This window comes from Paroedura picta, unplaced genomic scaffold (genome assembly GCF_049243985.1).
Source record: "Paroedura picta isolate Pp20150507F unplaced genomic scaffold, Ppicta_v3.0 Ppicta_v3_sca22, whole genome shotgun sequence".
Taxonomy (NCBI): Eukaryota; Metazoa; Chordata; class Lepidosauria; order Squamata; family Gekkonidae; genus Paroedura; species Paroedura picta.
Genome location: NW_027518619.1, coordinates 4,641,992 through 4,668,431, shown reverse-complemented (window position 1 = coordinate 4,668,431; position 26,440 = coordinate 4,641,992). Strand labels below are relative to the sequence as shown.

Genomic DNA, 26,440 nt, shown 5'->3' with positions numbered 1-26,440 from the left:
CCCATTCACGTAGATAACACCTACCTACACTTTGAGTAATGTAGGCGTCGGTCCCCCATCCCCCCTCCCCACATTGTCCAGACATGCCAGATCTTTCATTCCAACAACCCCACGGCTGGACTCTTTTCCACGGACATGGAGCAGTCCTCCTGGCACTTTCTCAGCTCTTGCTCACTCCTCTTGAAGGGATGAATCTGAACCTCCCCCCCTCCATGCACTTGGCTTGCCCATTCACACTGAGTCCGGTTGGGGGAGGCCTCCAACCCCTGGCCCCCCACATTCCAAACGCTCAGATTCAATCACACACAGGTAGACCATTTCCATGGTTGTTATTTGCCAGTGCATTCTTGCTGCATTGACTTCTGGATGCCAACGTTGATTTTGCACCTGGCATTTATATTTGTGGGTCTCTCCGGTGCCGTCCAGGATTCCATTTGTGGCATGCATTTTACGCTTCCATCGGGAGAGTAGGCATTCCTGCTTCCTGCCTTGCCTCACTTCTCTGGAAAAAAAATCCAGGCACGTACAATAACTTAATGGCATCACCCCCCACTTGTTCTCGCATTGTACTCTCATCACCATCCTCCCTCCCCCTCCTGTGGGAAAGGTGCCTAAGTGCTCCCTTTTTCCATATTCTGTGCAGCTCATTCTGCACCCCCCCCCCCCAGCCTTCTTGGGAGCAATGCAAATTAAAAGATATGGTGCCTATTTGTACTTCAGGGAAACATCCTGTGTTATCAATTTCCCCCTTCCCCCACCCCCTATAGTGCATGTTATTATTTGGTTTGTGTTTGTTTGTTTTTTAACTTAGTTATTACTTTAGGTTGTTCCTTATTGTAAAAGAAAGAAGCTCTTTTTTTTTTTACTTGGGGAAAGCTGAAGGAGGCTGCTGGATGAAATTGACACATTTGCAGCCTCCTTGCCTGAAATTGACCAGCACTACCTTTCCCTTCATGAAATTTACAAGGAGTGTTCTGTTGAATGTTCAGTCTTGCTAGAAGGGAAGACAGGGAGGTAGTGTGTGTGTTGTGCTTGTGCTACTTTGGAACTACTTTGTAATGTATTCATGTTCAAAACAAATTTAAAGACAGGGAGAGTGGAAGAGGACGGGCATAGACACAGTATTGGTCAAATCTCAAATACCATCATTTTGAGGCGGGGAACAGTGGAGGAAGCCAATGCGACTTTTGAGTTTCCACTTTGGGTTACTGTGAATTCCCTCTCAGGGGATTCACAGAACATGCAGCAAACAGGGAGCACATTCGGTTTTGCACGTAAATTGCGAGACTTTAGGATGAAAATAGTGAAATTCCACAGAGCTTTATGAGGGCTGCCACAAAGTTTTTAGTGATTGTGAAAACCCTCTTAGAAAAATGCACAGTTAAGCAGTCCAGTCATCTTGCTCTGAGTGTGGAGTGTCTAGCAGGAGTCTAGATGCAGAAGAAGGAGAAGAGTTGGTTCTTATATGCCGCTTTTCTCTACCTGATGGAGTCTCAAAGCAACTTACAGTCGCCTTCCCCTTTCCTCTCCCAACAACAGGCACCCTGTGAGGGAGGTGAGGCTGAGAGAGCCCTGAAATTACTGCTCAGTCAGAACAGACCTTGAGGCTGCCACTGGTCTCAAGAAGTCTCTCTGGTCTGTTCCTTAACTCTTGTGTTTGTATGCTTATTTGTGCCAATGCACAGATCTAGATTTCTGCCTTTCTCAGCTATTACTGCCCAGTTTCTTATGCATTTTTTTCTCTAGCCAGGCCTTCCTGGCAAATAACCCTCCTGACCCTCCTGACCCACACTCTCTCTACTTACATGTAATGGTTGAGGATATTCTGTATTTTACAAAATGTACATGCACAAGAAAAATTACCCCTTGAGGAACAAGAGTTGGTTTTTATACCCCGCTTTTCTCTATCAGAAGGAATCTCAAAGCAGCTTACAATCACCTTCCCTTGCTCTCTCCACAGCAGACACCTTTGAAATAGGTGGGGCTGGGAATGCTCTGACAGTACTGCTCTGTGAGAACAGCTCTGACAAAGCTGTGACTAGCTCAAGGTCACCCAGCTGGCTGCATGTGGAGGAGCAGGAAATCAAACCTGGCTGGCCAGATTAAAGGCCGCTGCTCTTCACCCCAACACCAAGCTGGCCCTTGCAGATCTTAAAGGTTCCTTTGGACTCAGACTTTATCCCACATAAGGGAAGTCTTTCTGAGTGCAGTGTGGCTAAAACTCCAATTCCAACTTGGGGAGATGCCATCCAAGAGGTATTTTCTGGTAAGGCGCTGCTTCTCCAATTTGGTAGCTAACTAACTTTTGCCTTCAGTATTAAAACCCTGGAATAGAAGCAAAATAGAAGTTGTAGCACATAGATGTTTACTTCAGTCAACTTAACAGGCATGTGGACAGCATTGAGCTGGGTAGATCATGGCTCCACTCTGGCCTAACATCTTTGCAGTTTTTGTACTGCTTGTATTCTTAGAAATGGGGATTGCCATCTGGGAGACTGGCTGGTACGCCGAGTGGGACTCAGAAGATAACACTGAGGTGGCACATTATGGGAACGGTAATTCATATTCTATTGCACTAAGCTGCTAGAAACTGCTACATTCTTCAATCCAGGCCTACTTAATGGCCTGAGGTCCAGAGAAAGCCATGTTCTCATCTTTGCCGTGTTTTATTAGTACAAGAGTAAAATTCCTGGGTACTGCTCAGTAAGGGCCATCTACAAGCGACCGGCTAGCAAGGGACCAAAAGGGAAGCCAAAAGAACACCCCCTCAACTGTAACAGCCAATGAGTTAACAAAAAGGAACTGCAGTCGAAAACAGATGCCTTCCAAAAAGACAGAATTTCAGAGGTTGAAAGATCCAAAACGAGACAAAAGCCCAGCAGCACTTTTGAGATTTTGTTCCAATGAGAGCATTTGCTTTCATGAGTCAGGAAATCATTTTGCAGATTTTGATAAGGAAAACGACTGGAGGAGGACAAGTTTGGAGGAGTTGAGAAGGAGAGAAGGTTGCTAGGAATCCCATCCTACATCTTTCAGATGTGATTATCTGTGTTAAGGGACTAGGTTGCTGCACATCATAGGTGATGCCCAGAAGTAAGATGTATGCATCTAATCAGGAACAAGTAGTGAGGAGCATAAGGAAAATTAACAGCCAGGCAACCACAGAGACCAACAGCATCTTCATGGTGTAAACTGAACTCTGATCTAACTTCTTCTGCAGTCCAACATTGCTGCCCTCTGAAACAGTCAGGGTCTGCTTCTGCAACATCCTGCCATGATCTCAGTGGGGAGGGAGCCATGTTCCTCTGCTCTAGGACCAGATACACTCTCTCTGTCACCTCTGCTGTGCCTTTGAACTGCTGTGTAGGCTAATAGGTAGAGTTATATCAACAGGATGGCGCCAGAAGAAGGGAAATAGCAGTTATTGGACCTCGGTTGCAAGAGTAACCATGGTTCTCTAGGGAAAGTAGAAGGCCCACCTTTTTTAAAATTAAGGCATGTCGTGGGAAGGTGGGGTGCAAAACGAAAAACGGAAACTGAAACCCAACCTAACCTGAATAGAGAAGGTTGGGGTGACTGGGAAATATATTGACCTGTATGTAATCAGCTAATCAGTTTAAACAACTGATGCTGAAAGGCCTTAACACAATCAAGGGTTCCCAATTTGGAAAGGATCTACTTAATAAAAACGTCATGATGCCATACCTTTGCATCACTAATCCCGATTATAGAAGACTAGAGGCAAAGCCCGTTACTCCCAGGAATGCAGTGGGCACTAGGGCACATGATTGCGCTATGTCCTCCCTGGGTGCTGCCCCCCTGCCCCTGCTCAAAACGTGAGATCCAGTACAGTGAAGTGGTTGAAGAGAAGCACACTGTAATCTCAAGGGCCAGGTCTGATCCCCCATGCCTCCTCCGTGTGCGGCAAGCTGAAAACAAAAAGAATTAGTCCAATTTCAGGGGGAACCAGAAAAAGTGTCTTCTAAAGAGAGAGGAAAGTGAGCGCGTGGCTCCTGCCCCGGTCAAGTCAGCCTGAAATGTGATGGAATCCCAGCTGAAAGGTGCCTTGGCGTTTCCCTATAGCCTTTTCATTCAGCTCAGCTTGCAGAGTGCATGAATCATCTCTCACGCAGAGACAGTCCCTTCGGGTCGAAACGGAGGTCATGGAGAGGGCAGACTACTTACTCTGAGGAAATAAGGAAATGCCCATGCTTCAGTCTGAGCCCTGCAGCATCTCTATGCACACTGGCCCTTGTTAGAGTACACTGTTCCATAAGGTGCCCCAGATCTGTAGCTGAAGCTTCCTGAAATTACTTCTCTGGATACAATGACTGCCTACCTGTTCACCAGCCTTTCTATGGGATTAATTAATGAATTCCCTCTTGCCTACCATCCTTCTGTCTGTTGGCTGACCCCTTTTTATTGTCTCTTGCTCAAGGAAAACACAGACTTTCCCCCTGATTTCTTGCTGCCAGCTATCAAGGCCCTAGCCCTGGCCTGGACAATTCAGATCCAGAAAGCTAAGCTGTGTTAGTATTTGTTAGTATTTGGATAGGAGACCACCAAGGAGGTCCCCGGTAGCTATATAGAGGCAAGCAATGGCAAACGATGTCTGGGACAGTGATGCTCTATATTCTTGGTGCTTGGGGGAGGGCAACTGTGAGATGGCTTCTGGAGTTTTGACCCACTGAGGGACTTCCTGATGGCCCCTGGGGTTTTGGCCACTATGTGACAGAATGTTGGGCTGGATGGGTCACTGGTGTGGCTTCTCTTATGTTCTTATGTCTAGGGTATTGATGCTGTGAATTCTTGGTGCTTGGGGGCAATAGTGGGAGGGCTTCTGGAGTTCTGGCCCTGCTGATGGAACTCCTGACAGCACCTGGGTTTTGGCTACAGTGCGACACAGAGTGTTGTCTGAATGGGCCACTGGCCTTATCTAACATGACTTCTCGTATGTTCTTAAGCCACCTCTGTGATTCAGGAGTTGACATAAGTCAGCTGCAACTTGACTCAGCTTCCCACCACCACCAGTCTGAGACTCCCTCTCTCTTGCCTTTGTCTATATGTAGAATCCCCTTTGGCTGCAGTTCTAAAAAACACCCTTACAAGGGAGCCAATCCCATGGAATTTACTTGGAATATATATGCTTAGGGGGCACTGCTTGTCGCAAAATGCACACCTCCCCAACACATCCCCCCCATATGCTTGTTTGAATGGAAATACATGATTCTGTTGTGCCATATACCATCAGAGCTTTGGTTGGAAACTAGCTTGGAAGCTCAGAGTTGCCCGGAACCAACTATGCTTCTGTGACATGAGTGTTTCCACAGGAAATTGAATGATAGTTGAATGCAGAAGTGAGGCCAGAATGAAAAGCATTGTCAAGGTCAGCAACTGTCTACTTAGATCCCTGAAATGGGAGAAGGGACATTCTTATAACGAATAGGAAGCAATTATTTGGATAGAATGCAGTTTTTAAATAAAAGCCCAAACAGAGACTGGAGGACTAAGAGAGATATGACCTTGCGAGATATTGTTTTGTCTCCACCAGAGTGCAAATACTCTTTGGTTCCAGCTTCCTACCTCACTTTTCTAGAATTAAATAAGTTTAGAAGGGCATTCATTCTGCCTAGACTTGCATCCATGCCCTCAGCCACCGTGAATGACAAATATGATAGGATTTCCCTCTCTGACACCATTTCCGCACCAGGAATTCAGCCTGACTCACCACTCATTGTGGATTGGGTCACACAATGTCACTACCAGTCCGGTGTGGTCTTGGCTCTGGTGTGACTCAGGCCCTCAGTTGGCTCACAGCAAGGGAACGTGGATAAATCTGCATCCCCTTCTTTGCCACAGGCCTCATCGGGCCCTATGTCAGGCCTGGACAATGCATCTGCAAAAGAATTTGGCCATCCTGGCCCAGCTCCCCCACCACCACCCATGCCTGAGTATGGTGTCCCAGAAGGAAAATAGAAATGCTCCAGGTGGCTCAGCTGCATGGCAGATCTTCCTGGGACATTTTTTTTAAGAATGTGGATACAATAGCATGTTCTTTAAAAAAATGTAAAGGCTCTCACCACCCTGCAGTGCAGCAGAGCCATGGCGCCCCCGGTGCGGTACAGGAGCACACATCTGGGACAGATGGGGTGCAGCAGCCAAATACTCCTCTATGCAGATCTAGGAAAAGGCGGGGCATCCTGCCTAAGCCAAAAAAACAGGCTGTAGCACATTGCAACCCCTACTGTGCATTAAAGGTATGATAGAATTTTCTCATGTCCCCCTGGAGAAATGGAGACCAGGGAGCACGGTTTTGTTTCCCATTGCCCCCTCTACAGTGAGTTGCAGCATGAGACTATTTTTCCTATTTTATACAAGCTTTCAGGACTTTCTGACAGGATATGACTTGAAAAACCTTTGGTAGACAAAATCCAATTTCGAGATGTGCTGCAATGTTTTGTGTTTCAGTGCACATAGAGCCCGTGTGCAAGGTATTTTGGCAAACATTTTCTAGAGCACGTCCAAAGTTCAAATCAAGCACTGGTTCCTCAGCGATCAGAATTCTGGCTACAGTCAAGTAAATCCCTGCCCTTGTGTTGAATGGGTCAAACTTCTTCGGCCTTAGTAAGACACTCCTGGCTATTTCTCCTGCCTGCCGGAGCAGCGAGGTTAACAAACCACGTCTGTATTCGACTCCTGCAGAAGACATGGTTAATTTCTCAGGGCCAGAAATTAACAAGGTTAAATTCTCAGGGGCAGAAATTGGGAAGACGGGGACCTCAGTGGGCCTCTGTAGTCTGCAAATCAGATGTAATTTCAAGAGATCTCAGGGAAGACAGGTGGTTGGCAACCCGATAGAAATATTTACGTGTTCTGTTCGAGTGTAAGGTAGTCGGTTCTTCTTTCCCAAGTAAATGAAATGTGTGCCTAGGATATTAGGGCAGCTCTTGAAAAATCTCCTTTGTAGGGAGGGGGAGCAAGGACTTTGCATATAATACAGTAATCAAGTGCTCCGCAGTATAATCTATTTGTGGAAGGACCATCTGTTTGGCAATTCAAAATATGCATCACCTCACCTCTATTGAGCTGAAATCCTCTTATATGCTTCGGTGTCCTTAGATTAGGACAAAATCATATTTCCTGGCCACTCATCCTGGTTTGTTCCCCCTGCCCAAGGCTATGTGGGATGGGAGATAATTACCCATTGAAATCTTCAGCAGGAGAACAGTGCTCTACATCAGGGGTAGTCAACCCGTGGTCCTCCAGATGTCCATGGACTACAATTCCCATGTGCCCCTGCCAGCGTTTGCTGGCAGAGGCTCATGGGAATTGCAGTCCATGGACATCTGGAGGACCACGGATTGACTACCCCTGCTCTACATTCCTCAGATATAGCAGGACTTGAGTATCTACTCTTATAGGTCTGGCGATTTTATCTGCCCTACCTCCTGTGAGATTAGGTGGAGGTGCTGTCCGACCCATGGTCACCCAGTGAGTTTTACACCAAGTGAGAACTTGAGCCCCAGTTAGGGATGCCAGCCTCTAGGTGAGATATCCGGAATTGCAGCTCTTCTCTAACAGACAGATTAGCTCTGCATGCTTTGGAAGGTGGACTGTGTGCCCTTGTACCCCACTGAGGTCTTTGTCCTCCCCAGCCTCCACCTGCAAATCTCCAGGAGTTTTCCAACCTGGATCTGGCAGCCCTAACTCACCATCCCCCTGCCCCAGTGGCAAAGGGGGACCTGGTAACTCTAGCCCAGGTTCTCACCCTCCCCTCTAATCCCTATATCACACTGACTCATTTCCTGGCCATGTGGAGGTTGCGGTTAGGTTGTCCTTGGCTTACTGGAGCCACAAAAATGTTCACTTGTTCTATTGCACATGTGGGACGATCAGGGCTGTTTATCACCTTGCATTTTTTCAATAAAATGAATGGAACAGATCCTGTCTGTGCATAAAAACTGGGATGATATAGGGTAAAGGTAAAGGTAAAGGTATCCCCTGTGCAAGCACCAAGTCATGTCTGACCCTTGGGGTGACGCCCTCTAGCGTTTTCATAGCAGACTCAATACGGGGTGGTTTGCCAGTGCCTTCCCCAGTCATTACCGTTTACCCCACAGCAAGCTGGGTACTCATTTTACCGACCTCGGAAGGATGGAAGGCTGAGTCAACCTTGAGCCGGCTGCTGGGCTTGAACTCCCAGCCTCATGGGCAAAGCTGTCAGACGGCTGCCTTACCACTCTGCGCCACAAGAGGCTCTGATATAGGGTATTAGGTAGTAAATATTAGAGGTGTCTATTGGGAATGCTGTAACCCAGGTTAGTTGGATCTCGTCAAATTTTGGAAACTGGGCAGGCTTGGCCTAGGACGGGAGACCTTCAAACTTCAAACCACCCCTGAATGTCTCTTGCCTTGAAAACCCTCCGGGGTTGCCATGAGTTGGCTGTGGCTTGATGGGAAAAACAGTACAAACAGTATGGTTGCCGGGCTTCCCAGTATGTAATGCAACAGGTGAAGACCCGTCAGCCGTAATAAAGTAGAAGAAAAAAGTCTCAAGCTGGCGACGGCAAACTGATTTAATGTTCAAACCAAATTCACAATATTCAAAACAATTTCAAAACGGATTCCCAGGCATATGTCCGTTTTCGATTTCTTCGTCAGTGGATTCTAAATCTAAATATTGTAATAACTCAATCCTCTAATAACGTTTTTTGATTGTTGAACATAACTTAGTCTCTATAATATCTTGGGTGTGTAATTCAATCCCAAACTGGTCTCATAAATTCAAATTTGTAGGGGTCTACTAATATTAACTTCGCGACATGTAATTCCTCTATAGCAGTGACCCCAGTATGGCCCCACTCTTGCCTGCTGCTGCTCAGCTGGGCGATGCGAGGAATTTCACCAATGAAATGGAGCGTGGTTGGCATCCTTAGTAGGATGAGTCCCCTTGAAGCAACATCACCACAATGTGCGACATTTGAGCCTTCCGCCCCTCATCTCTGTACTTAAACCATAAAGTTTGGGGCAAATGCTAGAGTGTCTCTTCTCAGCATGAAGACATTACTTCCAGATCAGGCCGGAAGTGATAGCATTGCACTGGTACAGCTGGTTACTTCCTCCAAAGCTGGTTCTTATATGCCGCCTTTCTCTACCCGAAGGAGGCTCAAAGCGGCTTATAGTCGCCTTCCCTTTCCTCTCCCCACAACAGATACCCTGTGAGGTGGGTGAGGCTGAGAGAGCCCTGATATCACTGCTCGGTCAGAACAGTTTTATCAGTGTCATGGCGAGCCCAAGGTCACCCAGCTGGTTGCATGTGGGGGAGTGCAGAATCGAACCCGGCATGCCAGATTAGAAGTCCGCACTCCTAACCTCTACACCAAACTGGCTCTAAGTTCATTTCACATTTAAAATCCCAAGGTCGGCCAGGAAGTGTCCATGGCAGAGCATGGATTTGAACTTGGGTCTCCCAGGACCATGTCTGACACTCTCAGCACTACACCATGCTGGTTGTCTTTGTACGTCTTTGCAAAAGTTTGCTTCTTCAAACGTCAGAGAACAGCCTCTCCCTCACCTTGTCCCCTCATCAAAGTATTGGATCCGTGCCTTCAAACAATGTTTGATTGGGCAGACATATATCCCCCATGCCATTGTTAATGATTCCCCCTCCCCGCATTTTAGGAAATGCATTTTATGAACAAAGCACCATGCTACATCAGCATGGCTAGTGGACAATGCTGTGCTGATGAATATCCTCTCCTGCTGAGAAAGGTTCATCAGAGAACGTTGCATTCAGAAGCTGGGATTCTGTCTATAGAAGAAGTCGAAATTAGTGGACTGTGTGTATGTCTCATTAACACAGGATGTCACCCCTTTGTTCCTTTCTCCAGTACCCTCTGTCTTACCTTCTGTAAGAGCTAAATTGTGTGTTCAGATATATTAAATGGTGGGGTGCTCAGGGCTTTGGAAATGCAGATGGTGGAATGAAATGGTCATATGCTTTCCAATGTCAAGCAGTTCCTGAACAAATAACATTAGCGGATCCCAGAAGGATCTCCAGAAAAAAGTGGTTGGCCACTGTGTGGGACAGAATGCTGGACTAGAATCAGAATCAGAATACCTTTATTGGCATGAAAACTAGATAGACCATTGGTCTGATCCAGCAGGGCTCTTCTCCCGTCATAGTCCCGCAAAATGTTATAGGCCCCTGCTGAATACCAGTGAATCCTATTATCCCACTTTGTTTTAAGCGTAACACCCCAACAAGCCAGGTGAACAAGCTAAGATGTATTCCCGAAAGGTCTGTCTCAGAATGAGGGTAACCATCCAGCAGAAACCCCCAGAGGGGGGTTAGACAGAGAGCCCAGGTGGATAATTGAGGTGCAGCCCAGGCCTCAACTGAATGCCTGGTGGAAGAGTGCCATTTCAGAACTCTGAGAGTTCTGTAAGGGCCCACATTTCTGATGGTAGCTCATTCCACCAGGTTGGGGCCAGGGCCAAGAAGTCCCTGGCTTTGGTCAAGGTTAGGTGTACCTCAAGAGCCAGCTTGGTGTAATGGTTAGGAGCACGGACTTCTAATCTGGCATGCCAGGTTCGATTCCCCGCTTCCCCTCCAAATGCAGCCAGCTGGGTGACCTTGGGCTCACCATAGCACTGCTAAAGCTGTTCTGACCAAGCAGTAATATCAGGGCTCTCTCAGCCTCACCTACCTCACAGGGTGTCTGTTGTCGGGAGAGGAAAGGGAAGGTGATTGTAAGCTGCTTTGAGACTCCTTTGGGTAGAGAAAAGTGGCATATAAGAAGCAACTCTTCTTCTTTTGGGGGGTTTGGGATTGTCAGCAGATTGGAAGTTGCTGACCACAGTGCTCTTCATGGGACATTTTCAGAGAGGCTGTCCCTCAGGTACGTAGGTCGCATAAGAAGGTTCTTCTTCTTTCTTGAATAAATAAAATAATAGTTCATAGATGCTTACTAGGTCTTTACTTCAATCCAGACCAGTTGAGAATTCTGTTATATGAAATCTTAGTGCAGCTACTGGATACAATGTGGCTGCTCAGGCCAACATCCCAACAGCCATTGAGTGATGTATCATGGAGCTTCTCCTGGTGGGCATTGAACCACATCCCAAGCACATCATGTTCCTCAAAGGCAATAAAGAACATGATGTTGCATTCTTCAAAGAAGGAAGACAACAATTAGGTGGAAAAATAAGAGTTATGGGATTGTTAGAGCCTCTTGTGGCGCAGAGTGGTAAGGCAGCAGACATGCAGTCTGAAAGCTCTGCCCATGAGGCTGGGAGTTCAATCCCAGCTGACAGCTAAAGGTTGACTCAGCCTTCCATCCTTCCGAGGTCGGTAAAAGGAGTACCCAGCTTGCTGGGGGGTAAACGTATTGAGTCTGCCATGAAAACGCTGGAGGGCGTCACCCCAAGGGTCAGACATGACCCAGTGCTTGCACAGGGGATACCTTTACCTTATGGGATTGTAAGGTCGAGGAACGAGGTGTTCTTCATTATACTTGTAGTTAAAGCTATACTAAGCCTGTGAGCATCCTGGCAGGGGAGCCTAGTCTTATCATTTTTGGGAAATTAAGCAGGGTTGTAGCTGGCTAATATGTGGATGGGAGACCACCAAGAAAATCCAGAGTCACCGCAGAGAGGCAGGCAATGGCCAACCGATGTCTGAACATCTTTGCTTTGACAATCCCATGGAGTCACCATAAGTCCACTACAACTGGTTGGCATTTACAACCACCATCTAGGCCTTTCAGTTACAAAAATGAGTATCTGAATCTCACGCGCAGGAGAAACTGACACTTCTCACTCGCTGATGGTGGATCAGACGTACTCCTCACGGCACTGAGACGCTTGATGCGTTGACTTTGGGGAAAAGCAAAATAGTTTTCCCCACCTATAACACATTGTGTTTTACATACTAAGGAAGCGTGGCAGCCCTACTGTAATGTACGTGTCACCTTGAGGAAGCACACTTGTGTCCCCCACAACAGATGAGCTGCAAAATTGCACATTCCTCCCCCCCCCCCCCAACAGTGGTCTGGATGCACATGAAAATATTTCATTTTTTGTCTCCTTTCTCTGTAAAGGTATCTGGAATGGTATCCCTGATTCCAGATTTGGTATAAGAAACCAGGCTATTCTTTCATTGGATTTGGGATTGTCTTGAGGTCTCCTGGAATAGCTCTGTTTTCAAAAAGAATCCATTTTGGACACAGATAGGGCTAAGATTTTTTTTAGTTATTTTTTTCACAGCAGCATGACAACATATCACTTTTTGGTGGAACTCCAAAGTACCTCCTATTTTTATAATCTTGACACCTCCCTCCAGTGCAGCTCTTTCATGTTGACTTGTTTAAATGCCTCCCCATTTAGTATAGTCTCTGGAAGATTCCAACATATTCCCTTTCAGGAAAGAATCTGTGGTTTGAACACCCCTGATACTATCTGTTCCACTAGTTTGGTGTAGTGGTTAGGAATGCGGACTTCTAATCTGGTGTGCCAGGTTCGATTCCCCGCTTCCCCTCCAAATGCAGCCAGCTGGGTGACCTTGGGCTCGCCACGGCACTGATAAAGCTGTTCTGACCAAGCAGTGATATCAGGGCTCTCTCAGCCTCACCTCCCTCACAGGGTGTCTGTTGTGGGGAGAGGAAAGGGAAGGTGACTGCAAGCCCCTTTGAGACTCCTTTGGGTAGAGAAAAGCGGCATATAAGAACTAACTCTTCTTCTTCTATTTCTGGTAACAGCTAGGAGGAGGAGCTGGTCTCACAGCTTAAGTGACACTCAGTGCTTAACACTCACTCAGGGTGGCTGTCCCACCCCTGAGTGCCTCCTCCTCCAACCGGCTTGCCTCTCTGTCCAGCAGCCAGCCAGTCGCCTTCCGTCCCCCACCCCTGACCACCCCTCCTCCTTCCACTTCCCTCAGAGGCTCAGAGGCTGCAGATCCCTGCTGCGTGAGAGCTGCCCCTGCCGGTGAGTTCCTTTCCTGGGGGCCTCCAGCCTGCAGCCTTTCCAGGTCCTGGGGAGGGAGGGAGAAGCCATCTGCAGAGTTCTTCCACCCCCTCACCCCCAATCTAGCTCCCGTTGTATTCCTGAATGTAATGGACTTTGTCCCCAGTTCACCAAATAATCCTTGAGTATGTTTTCTCTGAAGATCTCTGTTGTAAATTTTTACTAGACCTTACACAGCCAAGAAACAATGTGAGCAAGGAGTCAATGATTCAGTGTCAACTGAGGGGACAGTGTCCCTGAAACTACCCTTGCTGCTTTGCCATCATCAACTTGCTTTTTTCTCTTCTACCTTTTTTGTCCGCTGACAGGTCTTCGGATCACGTTTCAAAATTCCTTGCAGAAATGTTCAAGATCCAATCTACATATTTTTATATACTAATCCTACTGTGATTGTCTTATTCTTTTTCTGGCTAATTTTGATTAGTTGTGCTTACTGTGCTTACTAATAGCTGCTGGCCATAGCCCTGTTAAAGTGTACCTTTTAACTGATATGCCAATAAAGGTTGGATGGATGGATGGATGGATGGATGGATGGATGGATGGATGGATGGATGGATCGGTGGGTGGATGGATGGATGGGTGGGTGGGTGGGTGGATGGATGGATGGATGGATGGATTTAGGAAATGTGGAAAATAGTATGAATGACTAAATTAAACTAACATAAGGTAAAGGTAAAGGTATCCCTTGTGCAAGCACTGAGTCATGTCTGGCCCTTGGGTGACGCCCTCCAGCCTGTTCATGGCAGACTCAATACAGGGTGGTTTGCCAGTGCCTTCCCCAGTCATTATCGTTTACCCACCAGCAAGCTGGGTACTCATTTTACCGACCTCGGAAGGATGGAAGGCGGAGTCAATCTTGAGCCAGCTGCTGGGATTGAACTCCCAGCCTCATGGGCAGACAGCTTCAGACAGCATTTCTGCTGCCTTACCATTCTGCACCACAAGAGGCTCTTAAACTATCATACCAGCCTAGAATTTCATGAGTATCTTAATGTAAAATCAGCCCGTTTTCTCAAGAAATGGCCAGTGTTTGTAACAGCATGAAATTATAGTTTCAGGTGAGGAGTTGTGTTGGTCTGAAGAAGCACAATAGAATTTAGGTCCAGTGGCATTTTTATGAGCAACAGCTTTTTATTCTGGGTATAAGCTTTCATGTGCAGTCACACCGAGAACACCGAACATGTGATTTCGGATTGCTGTATTTACAACCAATTGCGTCAGGAATTGCTGTATCCCATCTTCACTCACTGAAGGGCTACTTGAAGACAAGCCAAATTAAAGGAACTCCTTTTGGATAAAAATAAGAATTTATCCTATATTATTTCCAAATATGTAAGATTAGCAATTAAATGTAGATGTGCCTGGCTGAAGATGTCCAAAGGTTAGGATGAATCTGTTGAAGTATTTTGGAACTTTTAACCAATCTTATATTGTGTTTGATTTGATCTGCAGTCACACTAAATGTATTTGATTTGATCTGCAGTCACACAGGGGTAGTCAAACTGCGGCCCTCCAGATGTCCATGGACTACAATTCCCAGGAGCCCCTGCCAGCATTCGTTGGCAGGGGGGTCCTGGGAATTGTAGTCCATGGACATCTGGAGGGCCGCAGTTTGACTACCCCTGCACTAAATGAAGGACAGATGCTGCACATGAAAACTTCAACCCAGGATAAAACGTTGTTGCTCTTAAAGGTTCCCAACTCAAACTTGGTCATGAAATGTTAGAGATGGGAATTCAAACGTTGTGTCCAGGGGAACTTTTAAGACCAATCAACTTGTATTCATGCAGGCACACTTCTTCAGACAATGAAATGGAAATCACTAGACTACATATATAAGGCTAGAATAAATTAGCCGTAAGCTAATAAACAGCATAATGAAATCCCACTTTTCACTGCCTGAAGGAATCTCAAAGCAGCTTACGGCTTCCCTTCCTCTCCCCACAACAGACACCCTGTGAGTTAGGTGGGGCTGAGAGAGCTCTGAGAAAACTGTGACTGCCCCAAGGTCATCCTGCTGGCTGCATGTGGAGGAGTGGGGAATTGAACCTGGCTCTCCAGATCAGAGGCTGCCAACCTGCCACTCTTACTACTGCACCAAGCTGGTGTAAACTGCTGTTTACTGATTTTCTGCTAATGTATATGTATAGTCATGTGATTTCTATTTCATTGTATCTGGGGAAGTGTGCCTGCACATGAAAGCTCACACCTTGAATTAAACTCTGTTGGTCTTAAAGGTGCCACCGGACCCAACCTGTGTTCTGCTACTCCAGACCAACCTGGTGACCCACCTGAATCTATCTTGGCTGGCTGCTAGAGATGGGATTAGACCCTGAATACTATTTAATGTTCTGTGATAACAATGAAGTTATTTACTTCTGTAACTTCTGTTTTGTAGAAAATAACATTTTTTAGAAGTTTGGAAAGGCCCGAAAGTTCAAGACCCCACCGTGATTTAACGGAAAATGTCCATGGAGTAACTCCAGTACAAGTAATGTTTATCCATGCCAAGATAATTGATGCTTTCTTTAAGAAAGTGATAAATCCTTTGACTAAATACAGGGTTTTTCTCTTGTTTTCCATATCTGTGGGAAGTGCAGCAGTGGCGGGGGGGGGGGATGTAATTGCATTTATAATCCGATGACAGAATGCAAATAAGGACCCAGTCATCAAAACATTAAGTAAGGCTTTCATGTAGGACAGAAGAATCTCCTTTTGTTCCTAACCCACTGGGAACAAAAATAATGCATTGAAAGATTTAATGATCCTTAAATTATTTCAGCATAATCCAAGCGAAGGGGCAACAGGTTGCCTAGGTTCCCTGGGGACGATTTCTAATTAGAACTAGTTTTTATTTTAACTCTCAGCAGTGTTCTGTTTAAGCAGGTGTGATGCTTGGACATCAGTAGCCTTCAGGTGATATGATCTACCCCTTCCTGTGCTGTGTTAATACCCAGGTAACAATTCAGTTTTCGTATCTGGCTTGGGGTGGGGCCAGGAGATCTCCCAAGATAACCACTGATTTCCAGAGATCAGTTCCCCTAGAATAGGGGTAGTCAACCTGTGGTCCTCCAGATGTCCATGGACTCCAATTCCCATGAGCCCCTGCCAGCATTTGCTGGCAGGGGCTCATGGGAATTGTAGTGCATGAAAATCTGGAGGACCACAGGTTGACTACCCCTGCCGTAGAGAAAGTGACTGCTTCATAAAGTAGGTCTGCTTGCCTCCAGGTGTTGCTTGGAGATCTCCCGCTATTACAGGTGATCTCTGGGCCACGGGGATTAGTTCACCTTGAAAATATGGCTGCTTTGGAGGGTGGACTCTATGGCATTAGACCCCCATGGAAATCTTATTAGGGAAGACTTTCCAAAGAGTTGCCAGCTCTTGGTTGGAAAATACTGGGATATTTGGAGGGGGGGTCTCTGGAGAGGGCAAAATTTGGGAAGGGCAGGAGCCTCAGCATGGTACAATGCCATAGAGGCCACCCTTCAAAGCAGTCATTTGCTCCACAGGTGCTGATCTTTTGTAAAAGCAAGTGATCTCCAGGCCCCACCTGGGGACTGGCAACCCAAAACCCTAATCTAGGTGAAACCCCTCCTCAGATTCCTCCTTCACAAGCACCACCTCCAAATCTTGAACAATTTCCCAGGCTAGATTTGGCAGCCTTATATATCTTCTTCTTATTTTTATCCTTGAGCTGGCCATTGGTGAAGCAGGTTGTCCTCTCAGCCAATACGCTGCTGTAGGTGCCGCTGGATTTTTTTTGCCTTGTTTATAATATGTTTCCACTCTTGCCGATTGGTGGCAGTAGTTTGGGCCATGTGGAGAGTCAATCGCTTGTTTCTAAGGTCTTCCTCGATCTGTTTGAGCCATGTTTTCTTTGGCGCCAGTCGTTGGATCTTCCATTCAGTTGGTTCGTTCTCGCCAGAGGAGTTGATGAGGCGGTCTGCTGGTGTTCCTTCTGCAGACATGGCCAAACCACTGCAGTCTGTGCTTTTGGATTTGTTCTTTAATTTGCAACTGGTTATATATGACTCATTCATAAATACAGCTTTTATTCTTCTTTCCCACAATCCATTGCCCTAAGTCTATTCAGTAGTGATGTTCTGGATCCTTGGTGCTTGGGGGGGGGGGGCAACAATAAGAGGGCTTCTGGAGTTCTGGCCCTGCTGGTGGACCTCCTGATCTGGCCACTCTGTGACTCAGTATTGGACTTGATGGGTCATTGGCCTGATCCATCATGGCTTCTCTGATGTTCTTATGACTGGGATAGTAATGCTCTGCATTCTTGGTGCTAGTGGGACAAGAGTGGGGGGGGGGGGCTTCTGGAGTTCTGGTCCTGCTAGCGAACCTCCTGATGGCACCTGGATATTGGCCACTCTGTGACAAAGAGTGTTGGACTGGATGGGCCATCATCTTGATCCAACATGGCTTCTCTTATATTCTTCCTTTTCAGCATGCAGTATGAAATCTCATCAACGATGGGATTACAGACTGCTTAACATGTGCTGTCAAAAAGATACTGAAAATTTGAAAGTATATATTTGTAAGAAGGCTTACATAGTTTTCTCCTCCAATATATATATTGCACAAGCTTATGAGTTAGGTTAGGCTGAATCATAGAATCATAAAATCATAGAGTTGGAAGGGATCTCCTAGGTCATCTAATCCAACCCCCTGCACTATGCAGGACACTCCCAACCCTATCGCTCATCCCCTGTCACCTGCCACCCCCTTGAGCCTTCACAGAATCAGCCTCTCCGTCAGATGGCTATCCAGCCTCTGTTTAAAAATCTCCAAAGATGGAGAACCCACCACCTCCCGAGGAAGCCTGTTCCACTGAGAAACTGTTCTGTCAGGAACCTCTGAGGATGTATGGCTGTTGTATGTGTGTGAAGTATTGTCAAGTCATAGCCAACCAGTGACCCCCAGCAAGGGGATTTCAAAAGTGAGAAGCAGAGGTGGTTGGCCATTACCTTCCTTGGCTGTCTTTCTTGGAGGTCTCTTGTTTTGTATGCTCATTCATTCATTCATTCATTCATTCATTCATTCATTCATTCATTCATTGCATTTTTATACCGCCCATGCCAAATTCCTTGCCCTCTGACCATCTCTCCTGGATTTTTTTTAACAGCTTTAAAAAAACTTCCATTTAGTGAAATGATTCATCAGTAATGTTCAACGAAGCCTTTAGAAATGGTTGGACTTCAAAAAGGACGTGGACAAAATTTGGGAGGGTGCAGAGGAGAGCCACGAGGATGACCCAGGGCCTGGGGACCAAGCCCTGTGAGGAAAGCCTGAGGGACTTGGGAATGTTCCACGTGGAGAAGAGGAGATTGAGAGGGGACACGATGGCTTTCTTTAAATACTTGAACGGTTATCACTTGGAGGAGGGCAGGGAAAGTTCCTGTTGGCAGCAGAAGATAGAACCTGCAGTAATGACTGTGTAGAACAGTACCAGATATCAGGGGGGAAATTTCACAGTTGGAGAAATTCAGCAGTGAAATGGGCTGCCTATGAAGATGGTGAACTTGCCCTCAATAGCGGCTGGACAGATGCCTATCATGGATACTTTAGGCTGATCCTGCACTGAGCAGTGGGTTGATTCTGTGAATTCTTGTGTTTTTCAATTTGAGTGATTCTTTTAGGCAGTTCCTCAAACACTGCAGAGAGAGAGACGAGTTTTTTCCTAAAACATTTTTAAAAACAGAAGCATTTTCTGTTGAGCAGACAGAGTAATGAATTCACCCATGTATCTCATAGCAACCCTGTATTATATGAACTGATCCAATGTCTGCTACCAGGTACTGGTGAATGGCGGCACAGCATGGTGCTCATTTTAATTTAAAAAGGTGAAATAAAAACGAGGAATGGCATTCGTTTGTATTGCTTTATGCAAGGTTCGTAAAGCAGGGTTCATACCAATGGAACAGAATTTCATGAAAGTTTTTGCGGTCCTTGTCAGAGACCTAATTGGTTTCATCAGACCGATTCTGCATGACAGCGGCCACAGTGGGCCACCGCTGGGAGTTTACAGCGGGGCAATGTGCCCTGACACTTCCTGCAACCACACAGGGGCTGTTTTTGGGTGGTGCACCAGGTCAGCCCCAAATTACTGCCCCCACATGGAGGCAGTCAGGGCTGAATGGTTCTGCTGCCCAGAGGGGTCAGCAGGTGTTGTTTATTTGCCCAACGATGGGATCGCATGGCAACACAATCCCACCTTCATGCAAATTTTTTAAACTGCCCCATTTGGTCCTGCAGCACCACAGAGCTCTGCAGAACCAAGTGGGGCATTTTCTGCCCTCCCCCGGTCCACCGTAGAACTCTTAGCAGTTTCATCATCAAGCATTGGGCTGTAGATTTTTCTAAATGCATTACTTCTGCTTCTGCCACTGCAACCACAAAGAAAATCCTGGTATTGACGTTTCTGCCCTTGTGCTCTGTGGATTTTAGTAGCGCCGTCGCGAAACTCCCTTTTGGATCGTTGTTAGTTTCTGCTTTGGTTCTTGTGGCAGGACAAATTGTAAAGGAGACGAGGGATGGCGGATGACCGGAAGGACGAGGCGAAGACCCCACACTGGACCTCGAGTCAGATTGCAGAGGCTTCTTCCCACTCGCATTCCCCGGAGATTAAGGAGCCGAGCGGCGCAGGGGATGGACTGGTCAGAAGTGCCAATGGATTCCCCTACAGGGAGGAGGAAGAAGGTGGCTACGGAGCCTGCGGACAGCAGAGCTCGTATTCCAGAACCAAAGAGAATGGGATCAATGGAGAGCTAGCGACAGGAGAGAAGGAAACAGCAGGTAAAAGACACAAAGTCCATCCGGTTGTCATTTTTGCTTCCAAGTCCTTGCTCATAAAAGGGCGTGTGGGGCTGGAAATGGGACAACTTTTTGCCCTGGGGTGAACAGGGGTGCTGCCTGGGCCAGAACTGGATTCTAACAGGTGTGGGGGGGAACAGAACCTGCAGAGCCTGTTTGACATGTATGTTGCTGTGGTTTAAAATGCAGGCCTGGTGAGCAAGAGAAAGGGCAGGTGGGTAGAAGAGTGATGTGTGTTATGATCAGGTGGTAGCCGTCCCTGCGGGTGTGGAGTCAACTGTGTTGTTTGGAGAGGCTTTGTGTGAGAGAGAGAGTGGGGTGATGCGTGGAGGGTATGGGGAGGGAAAAGTTGGAGTGAGGTGCTGTAGAATGTGGAGAAATCTGTGTTATGTGCAGAAATCATTTGTCTGACAAATGGGGAAAATAAGCCTGTATACAAATTACTTGTCCAAGTGGCAAGTGAGAGAAATAAGTCTGTGTGGAAGTTACTAGACCAAGTAGCAAGTGAGAAAAATAAGAGTGAGTGGAAGTTACTAGTCCAAGTGGCAAGTGAGGGAAATAAGTCTTTGTGGAAGTTACTAGTCCAAGTGGCAAGTGAGGAAAATAAGTCTGTGTGGAAGTTACTAGACCAAGTAGCAAGTGAGAAAAATAAGACTGAGTGTAAGTTACTAGTCCAAGTGGCAAGTGAGGAAAATAAATCTGTGTGGAAGTTACTAGTCCAAGTGGCAAGTGAGGAAAATAAGTCTGTGTGGAAGTTACTAGTCCAAGTGGCAAGTGAGGAAAATAAGTCTGTGTGGAAGTTACTAGTCCAAGTGGCAAGTGAGGAAAATAAGTCTTTGTGGAAGTTACTAGTCCAAGTGGCAAGTGAGGAAAATAAGTCTGTGTGGAAGTTACTAGACCAAGTAGCAAGTGAGAAAAATAACTGAGTGTAAGTTACTAGTCCAAGTGGCAAGTGAGGAAAATAAGTCTTTGTGGAAGTTACTAGTCCAAGTGGCAAGTGAGGAAAATAAGTCTGTGTGGAAGTTACTAGACCAAGTAGCAAGTGAGAAAAATAACTGAGTGTAAGTTACTAGTCCAAGTGGCAAGTGAGGAAAATAAGTCTGTGTGGAAGTTACTAGACCAAGTAGCAAGTGAAAAAAATAACTGAGTGTAAGTTACTAGTCCGAGTGGCAAGTGAGGACAAAAAGACTGTGTGGAAGTTACTGGTGTTGCCCTTGACTCAAAAGACACCCAGCCTCCTTTGTTGCAGCACTGCCTCCCACCCTTTGTTATGAGCTGTTACACAGCTGCACTCGTGGGCAAGGCAGGCTCTGGCTTGTGCCGAGTGAGAGCAACAGCAAAGAGTGATGGCTCAGGGAAGGAAAGCGACGGCTGAAAAAGAGGCGAGGAGGGTCTGTTTAGCTACCATTGTGATGTGTCGTGATGCCGCTTTTGCTTTATTGACAATGATCACCAGCGTCTGGCAGCCAGTGCTCTCTGCTGGGCAACTATGTGCTTCCCAGCTGAGCCTCCATTTCAGGAAGGCCATTATCACCACTGGCCAGCTGAGGGCTGGTGGGAGGTGCGGCCTTAGCAACAGCAGAACTGAAGTGGCCTGCCGGCCTGAGCGAAGCCTGCAGGACTGATCTCGATATGACATTGGATGATTGCACTGAAATGTGTCTGGCATCCAAGAAAGCAGCTTGTCTTCGGTAGATATATGGTTTTTTCTGTTTCTGGAGCAGAACATGAATCTTAAGACCCGAGCTTACCAATGGAAGGAACTGTTTTTCCCCCTCACACGAACAACTGACTAGTGCAGGGGTAGTCAAACTGCGGCCCTCCAGATGTCCATGGACTACAATTCCCAGGAGCCCCTGCCAGCATTCGCTGGCAGGGGCTCCTGGGAATTGTAGTCCATGGACATCTGGAGGGCCGCAGTTTGACTACCCCTGGACTAGTGAATGCAACCGTGCATGCTAAGCAAACCATCTTAGCATCCTTTACTAGCCTCTGACTATGTGTGTGTTTTTTTTTGGGGGGGGGAGGGTATATTCATAATATTTCTGCAGTTGGACAGCTATAAATCTTCAGGCTCTAATGCTTTTTCCTAAATTGACAGAGTGGAACTGCCGCTTTAAGCAGAATGTAAATGTAAGCATTGAGGAACTCTGTAAAAGCATAAATCTACATAACTTCTGAAGGCTGAAACGTTCCTAGTACGACCGGTTCTTACAAAGTGTAGCTCCTTGGAAGTATGGAAACTAGAACCCATTTGCTTGGTGCAAGCTGAGAAATAGCTTTTATAGTGGGTGTTTTTTTTTTTATTATTCTTGAGAGATGAACCTCAGCTCCGGATTGATAATCTAAGGATGATGGTAGCTAAATCAAGGAAGTAACGTATTTGTGCGTCATCGAGCAAGCGCTGCATCATCTTGTCACAAGAACATCACAATACGCAGAGAGACACACACACACATTTGTTTGGTTTCTTACGTGCTGCTCCCAAGAGTCATTTTGCAGTGGGTTAAGATAAAAAACAATGAATTCCATATTCTGGTGATGAGGAAAAAGTTAAAAATCCAACTCAACCTCCTCCCTTACCTCCCCACCCCGTGCCTCAGGGAAGGGGTGCCGATTAATCCAGATATAAATTGTCCTTACTCTGATTGCCCTTAAGGGGCTCCTAGGTCTACTGCACCCTGGCCTCAACTAAAGACCTGGCAGGAGAGCTCCATCTTACAGGCCCTGTGGAACCGTGAAAGCTCCTGCAGGGCCCTCAGTTCCTCTGGGAGCTCATTCAACAAGGTCAGGGCCAGGACTGAAAAAGTCCTGGTCCTGGTCAAGGCCTGGCAAACCTCCTACGGGCTAAGAACCATCAACAAATTAGTACCCGCAGAGCACAAGGCAGTCGCTCAGATATGTGAGTCCCAGATCAGAAAGGGCCTTGAAGAATAACACCATATCTTGAACTGGATCCAGGCCTCAACTGGCAACCAATGGAGCTGGCTCAGCACTGGCCTTTTACGGTGGCCCTGTGAGGACCCTAGCAGCTGCATTTTGTACCAGCTGCAATTTCCAGGTTAAGGACAAGGGAAGGCCCATGTGGAGCAAGTTACAGAAGTCAGTCCTAGAGGTGACTGTGATCACCATGGCCAGGTGTTCTGGGGACAGGTAGGGCATTGCCTAGCAAAGATGGAAAAACACGGAGCATGCTATTTTCATGACCTGCGCCTCCATAGTAAGGGAGTCATTGAAGATTGCTCCAAAATTCCTGGCACAGGGTGCGATGTTAAGTTGCAACCCTGGCCAGGTTGAGTTGGATTTTTATGAATGGGGCTTCCCTGCCCCATTCCTTCCCAGCCACAGGACCTCAGTCTTGGAGGGGTTGAGTTTCAGGTGACTCTGCTCTAGCCATCCAGCTGTGGCTTCCAAACAACTGGCAAATGTATCCGGGGGCAGGGAGTCCAGGTGGCTGATCATGAGGAGATAGAGCTGGGTGTCATCAGCATACTGATGACAACCCAGCCCAAAACTCCAGACCAGCTGGGCCAGAGGGCACATAACGATGTTAAAAAGCATGGGGGAGAGGACCACCTCCTGAGGAACCCCACATAGGAGTTGAAAGGGTGACAATTCTTCCCCCACTGTGATCCTTTGTGTCTAGTTCCGTAAGGAGGAGTGCAACCACTGATGGGCAGTCCCATGAATCTCAGTCCTCGCAAGGTGATGGGCCAATAGCTCATGGTCAACCATATCAAATGTGGCTGACAGATCTAACATCACAAGAATGGCCTCTGTCCAGCTGGCACTGGAGGTCATCCATCAAGGCGACCAGCACCATCTCCACCCCAGGGCCAAGATGGAAGCCCCACACTTCTGCGTTGAGCGCTGAAGTTTCCTTCAAGAATACTAGGAGCTGGTACACAGTTTGTAGGGAAACAATAAAATCAGAGTCCAGTAGCACCTTTCATACCAATAAAGATTTATTCAAGGCGTGAGCTTTCGAGTAGAAGAACTCTTCCTCAGACTAAGAACTCCCTATGACAGTGGGAATATATAGCAAAAATTAATTCTGTTAAATTAGTAAACTGTGTCACACATCCAAATACAGCCATATGATAATTATTTGCCAAAACAGCCAATCAATCCCCTGGAATTCAGTTGTGGTTCACAAAAACTTAGGAGAAATAAAATTCTGTCAGTAATCAAAGGCTGCCACCCTACCATTTGCTGTTTGTCCCATCTGTCACCATGCAAGGGTGAAACATTCCTGTAAGGGAATTGCTGGCAATTATCTCATCCCAATACCAGGGAGTTAGTTTGTAGGGAGTTAGTCTACTGTACCTCAGAAGGGTACAGTACCTCAGAAGGGTACAGTGCCTTACTCCTATTGGCTGAGTTCATAAGGTTTTAATTTTTTTAATACATTGGCCCCAAACTATTTAGGGCTTTGCAGCTCAAGACTAGCACCCACTTCTGTGTTGTCTGCTATTTGTTATAAGTAAATAGTATCTGAACACACAGAAAATTGCCTTAGACTGCTTCAGACTCTTGGTTCCTCATAGTCATTACTATCTTCTCAGATTGGCAGCAGCTCAGTTCTCAGATGGAGGTCTTTCTCATCACCTACTGCGAGATTCTTTTAACTGGAGATGCCAAGATCAAGACAGGTAGCCCTGTTAGACCGTTTCTGCACTGGAAGCTTCGTGCTGGCCTGCAGGCTGGAGATTGAGCCGGGGCAGGTTTCCCCACCTGTTCCCGCTCCCACACAGGGCAGCATTTGGCCCTATATACCTCATCCATCCTGGATTTGTGCTCCCACACAGGAGCCAGGGCAGCCAATTTCCCAGTGGGGAAATGGTCTATGTCTGTAGTAGGAAAAAGCAAGAGTCCTGGAGCACCTGAAAGACTTACAACATTTGTGGCAGGGGAGGAGCTTCCGTGAGTCACTGCTCACTTCTTCAGTAGGAAAGAGCCAGAGGTCAGGAGCATTTTAAGACAAACAACATTTGCGGGAGTTTTTCTGAATCATCGCTCACTTCTTCATCTCTTCTGTAGATGCCAGAGATTGAACTTGAGATCTTCTACATACCAAACTGGTACTCTGCCACTGAGCCATGCCTACTCTGCCTGTTCCTTAAAAAGCCATATTTATATAAAGTGGACTACTATTTAGTTTTATTGGGGTTGCTGATACAGAATATAATTTGTTGATTCCTAATCATTCTCAGGAGGCTAGGATATTTTCTACTAGTGTTTCATCAATCAGCTTATCTACTTCAGGTGCAATTCAAACTGCTAGCTTTGACTTCCTGGACTCATCGTAACCTACAACCCATATCTCATGTGGCCTTTTCTCCCACCTATGTTTGGGAGATATCCTTGCCCTAGATAATTTCACTGTATGAACTCAGAACATCTCTTTGTTAGGCATTAGGAATATCTCCTTCTCGAGGTTAACAAGGGTGGTCTTGTCTTCCTGCATTTTGAAGAGATTTATTTTGGATAGCAGTTGATGAGTATGGTTTATTTTGGGTAGAGATGACAGCCTCCAGGTGGGGCTTGTGGTTCACCTGGATTTACAGACTACAAAGAGCAGTTCCCCTGGAAAAAAATGGCTGCTTTGGAAGGTGAGCTGTCATGCTTGTACCTGCTGCACCTCCTGGACCGATTCCACACTGGGAATTCAGCCTGGCTGGCACTCATCTGGTTACGGGGCTAATCCCCTCTTCCAGATAACATCAGTGCTGGCCCAAGCCTGGCCCGATTCAGGCACTCTCTTGCATTGTGGCAAGTGAACACAGATATCCCTGCATTCCCTTTTTTGCCCCAGGCGCCAATGGGGCCTAGGTTGGGGCAGGACTCTGTGTAAGGGGAAGAGTTGGGCTGTCCAGGCCTGGCTCCTCCCCTGACTATGGCATCCCAGAAAGGACAAAAAATGCCCCAGTAGGCTTGGCAGTGCTGTGCTGCTCTGTGGAGCCGAGGGCATTTTTTGTCCATTTCTTAAGAAGGTGAGATTGTATTACAACACAATCTGACCTTCTTAGAAATGAAACCCAATGCCTCTTGCTGCCATGAAGCACAGCAGAACCTCTCTTCCCTGGGTGGCTCATGTGGAGGCACTAATCCGGGGCAGACCGGGTCCTGTTGGGAAAATGGTCTTTCATATGGACTCAGGAAGATGCAGGGGGAAATGCCCTGTTGCAAACAACCAGAGCCACTGATGTGGAAAAGGTCCTGGTGAGTCACCAGAGAGCACTCCAGAGGCCACAGCTAACCACCCCCAGCGCCACCTGCAGATCCTGCCATTGAGGATCACATCAAGGATCGGGGCCAGCCCAATCATCTAGGGGATGACCTTCCTGGTCCCAGCTAGGCTCCTACCTAGTCTAACTTGCCAGCACCCTCAAGACCTGGAGGGAAGGGCCAACCTAGCCCAGGGGACTCGCTGGAGCAGCAGTGATGTGGTGGTGTGCAAATCTGACAGCTGTCAGAAGATCAGCTCGGCTGTCAGCACGCTCTTAGTCCCTATGGGATCCAGCTGAGGCTCCTTCCTCAGATGAGGACTAGTCCCAGCTGCAAGCCCTCTGACTGAAGGCTACTTTACCCAGCC

At 46.9% G+C, this 26,440-nt stretch overlaps 1 protein-coding gene across 22 annotated transcripts in view; it reads left to right on the top strand.

Annotated features, from left to right (window-relative positions):
- LOC143828387 (microtubule-associated protein 2-like) overlaps positions 1-26,440 on the top strand; it is a 318,337-nt gene that overhangs the window by 190,823 nt on the left and 101,074 nt on the right. For all 22 annotated transcript variants that reach the window (XM_077318800.1, XM_077318792.1, XM_077318791.1 and 19 more), the window contains one exon: positions 19,542-19,827. In XM_077318800.1, coding sequence (XP_077174915.1) covers positions 19,566-19,827 — 262 coding nt within the window. In that variant the 5' untranslated portion in view covers positions 19,542-19,565. The remainder of the gene's footprint in view (positions 1-19,541; positions 19,828-26,440) is intronic.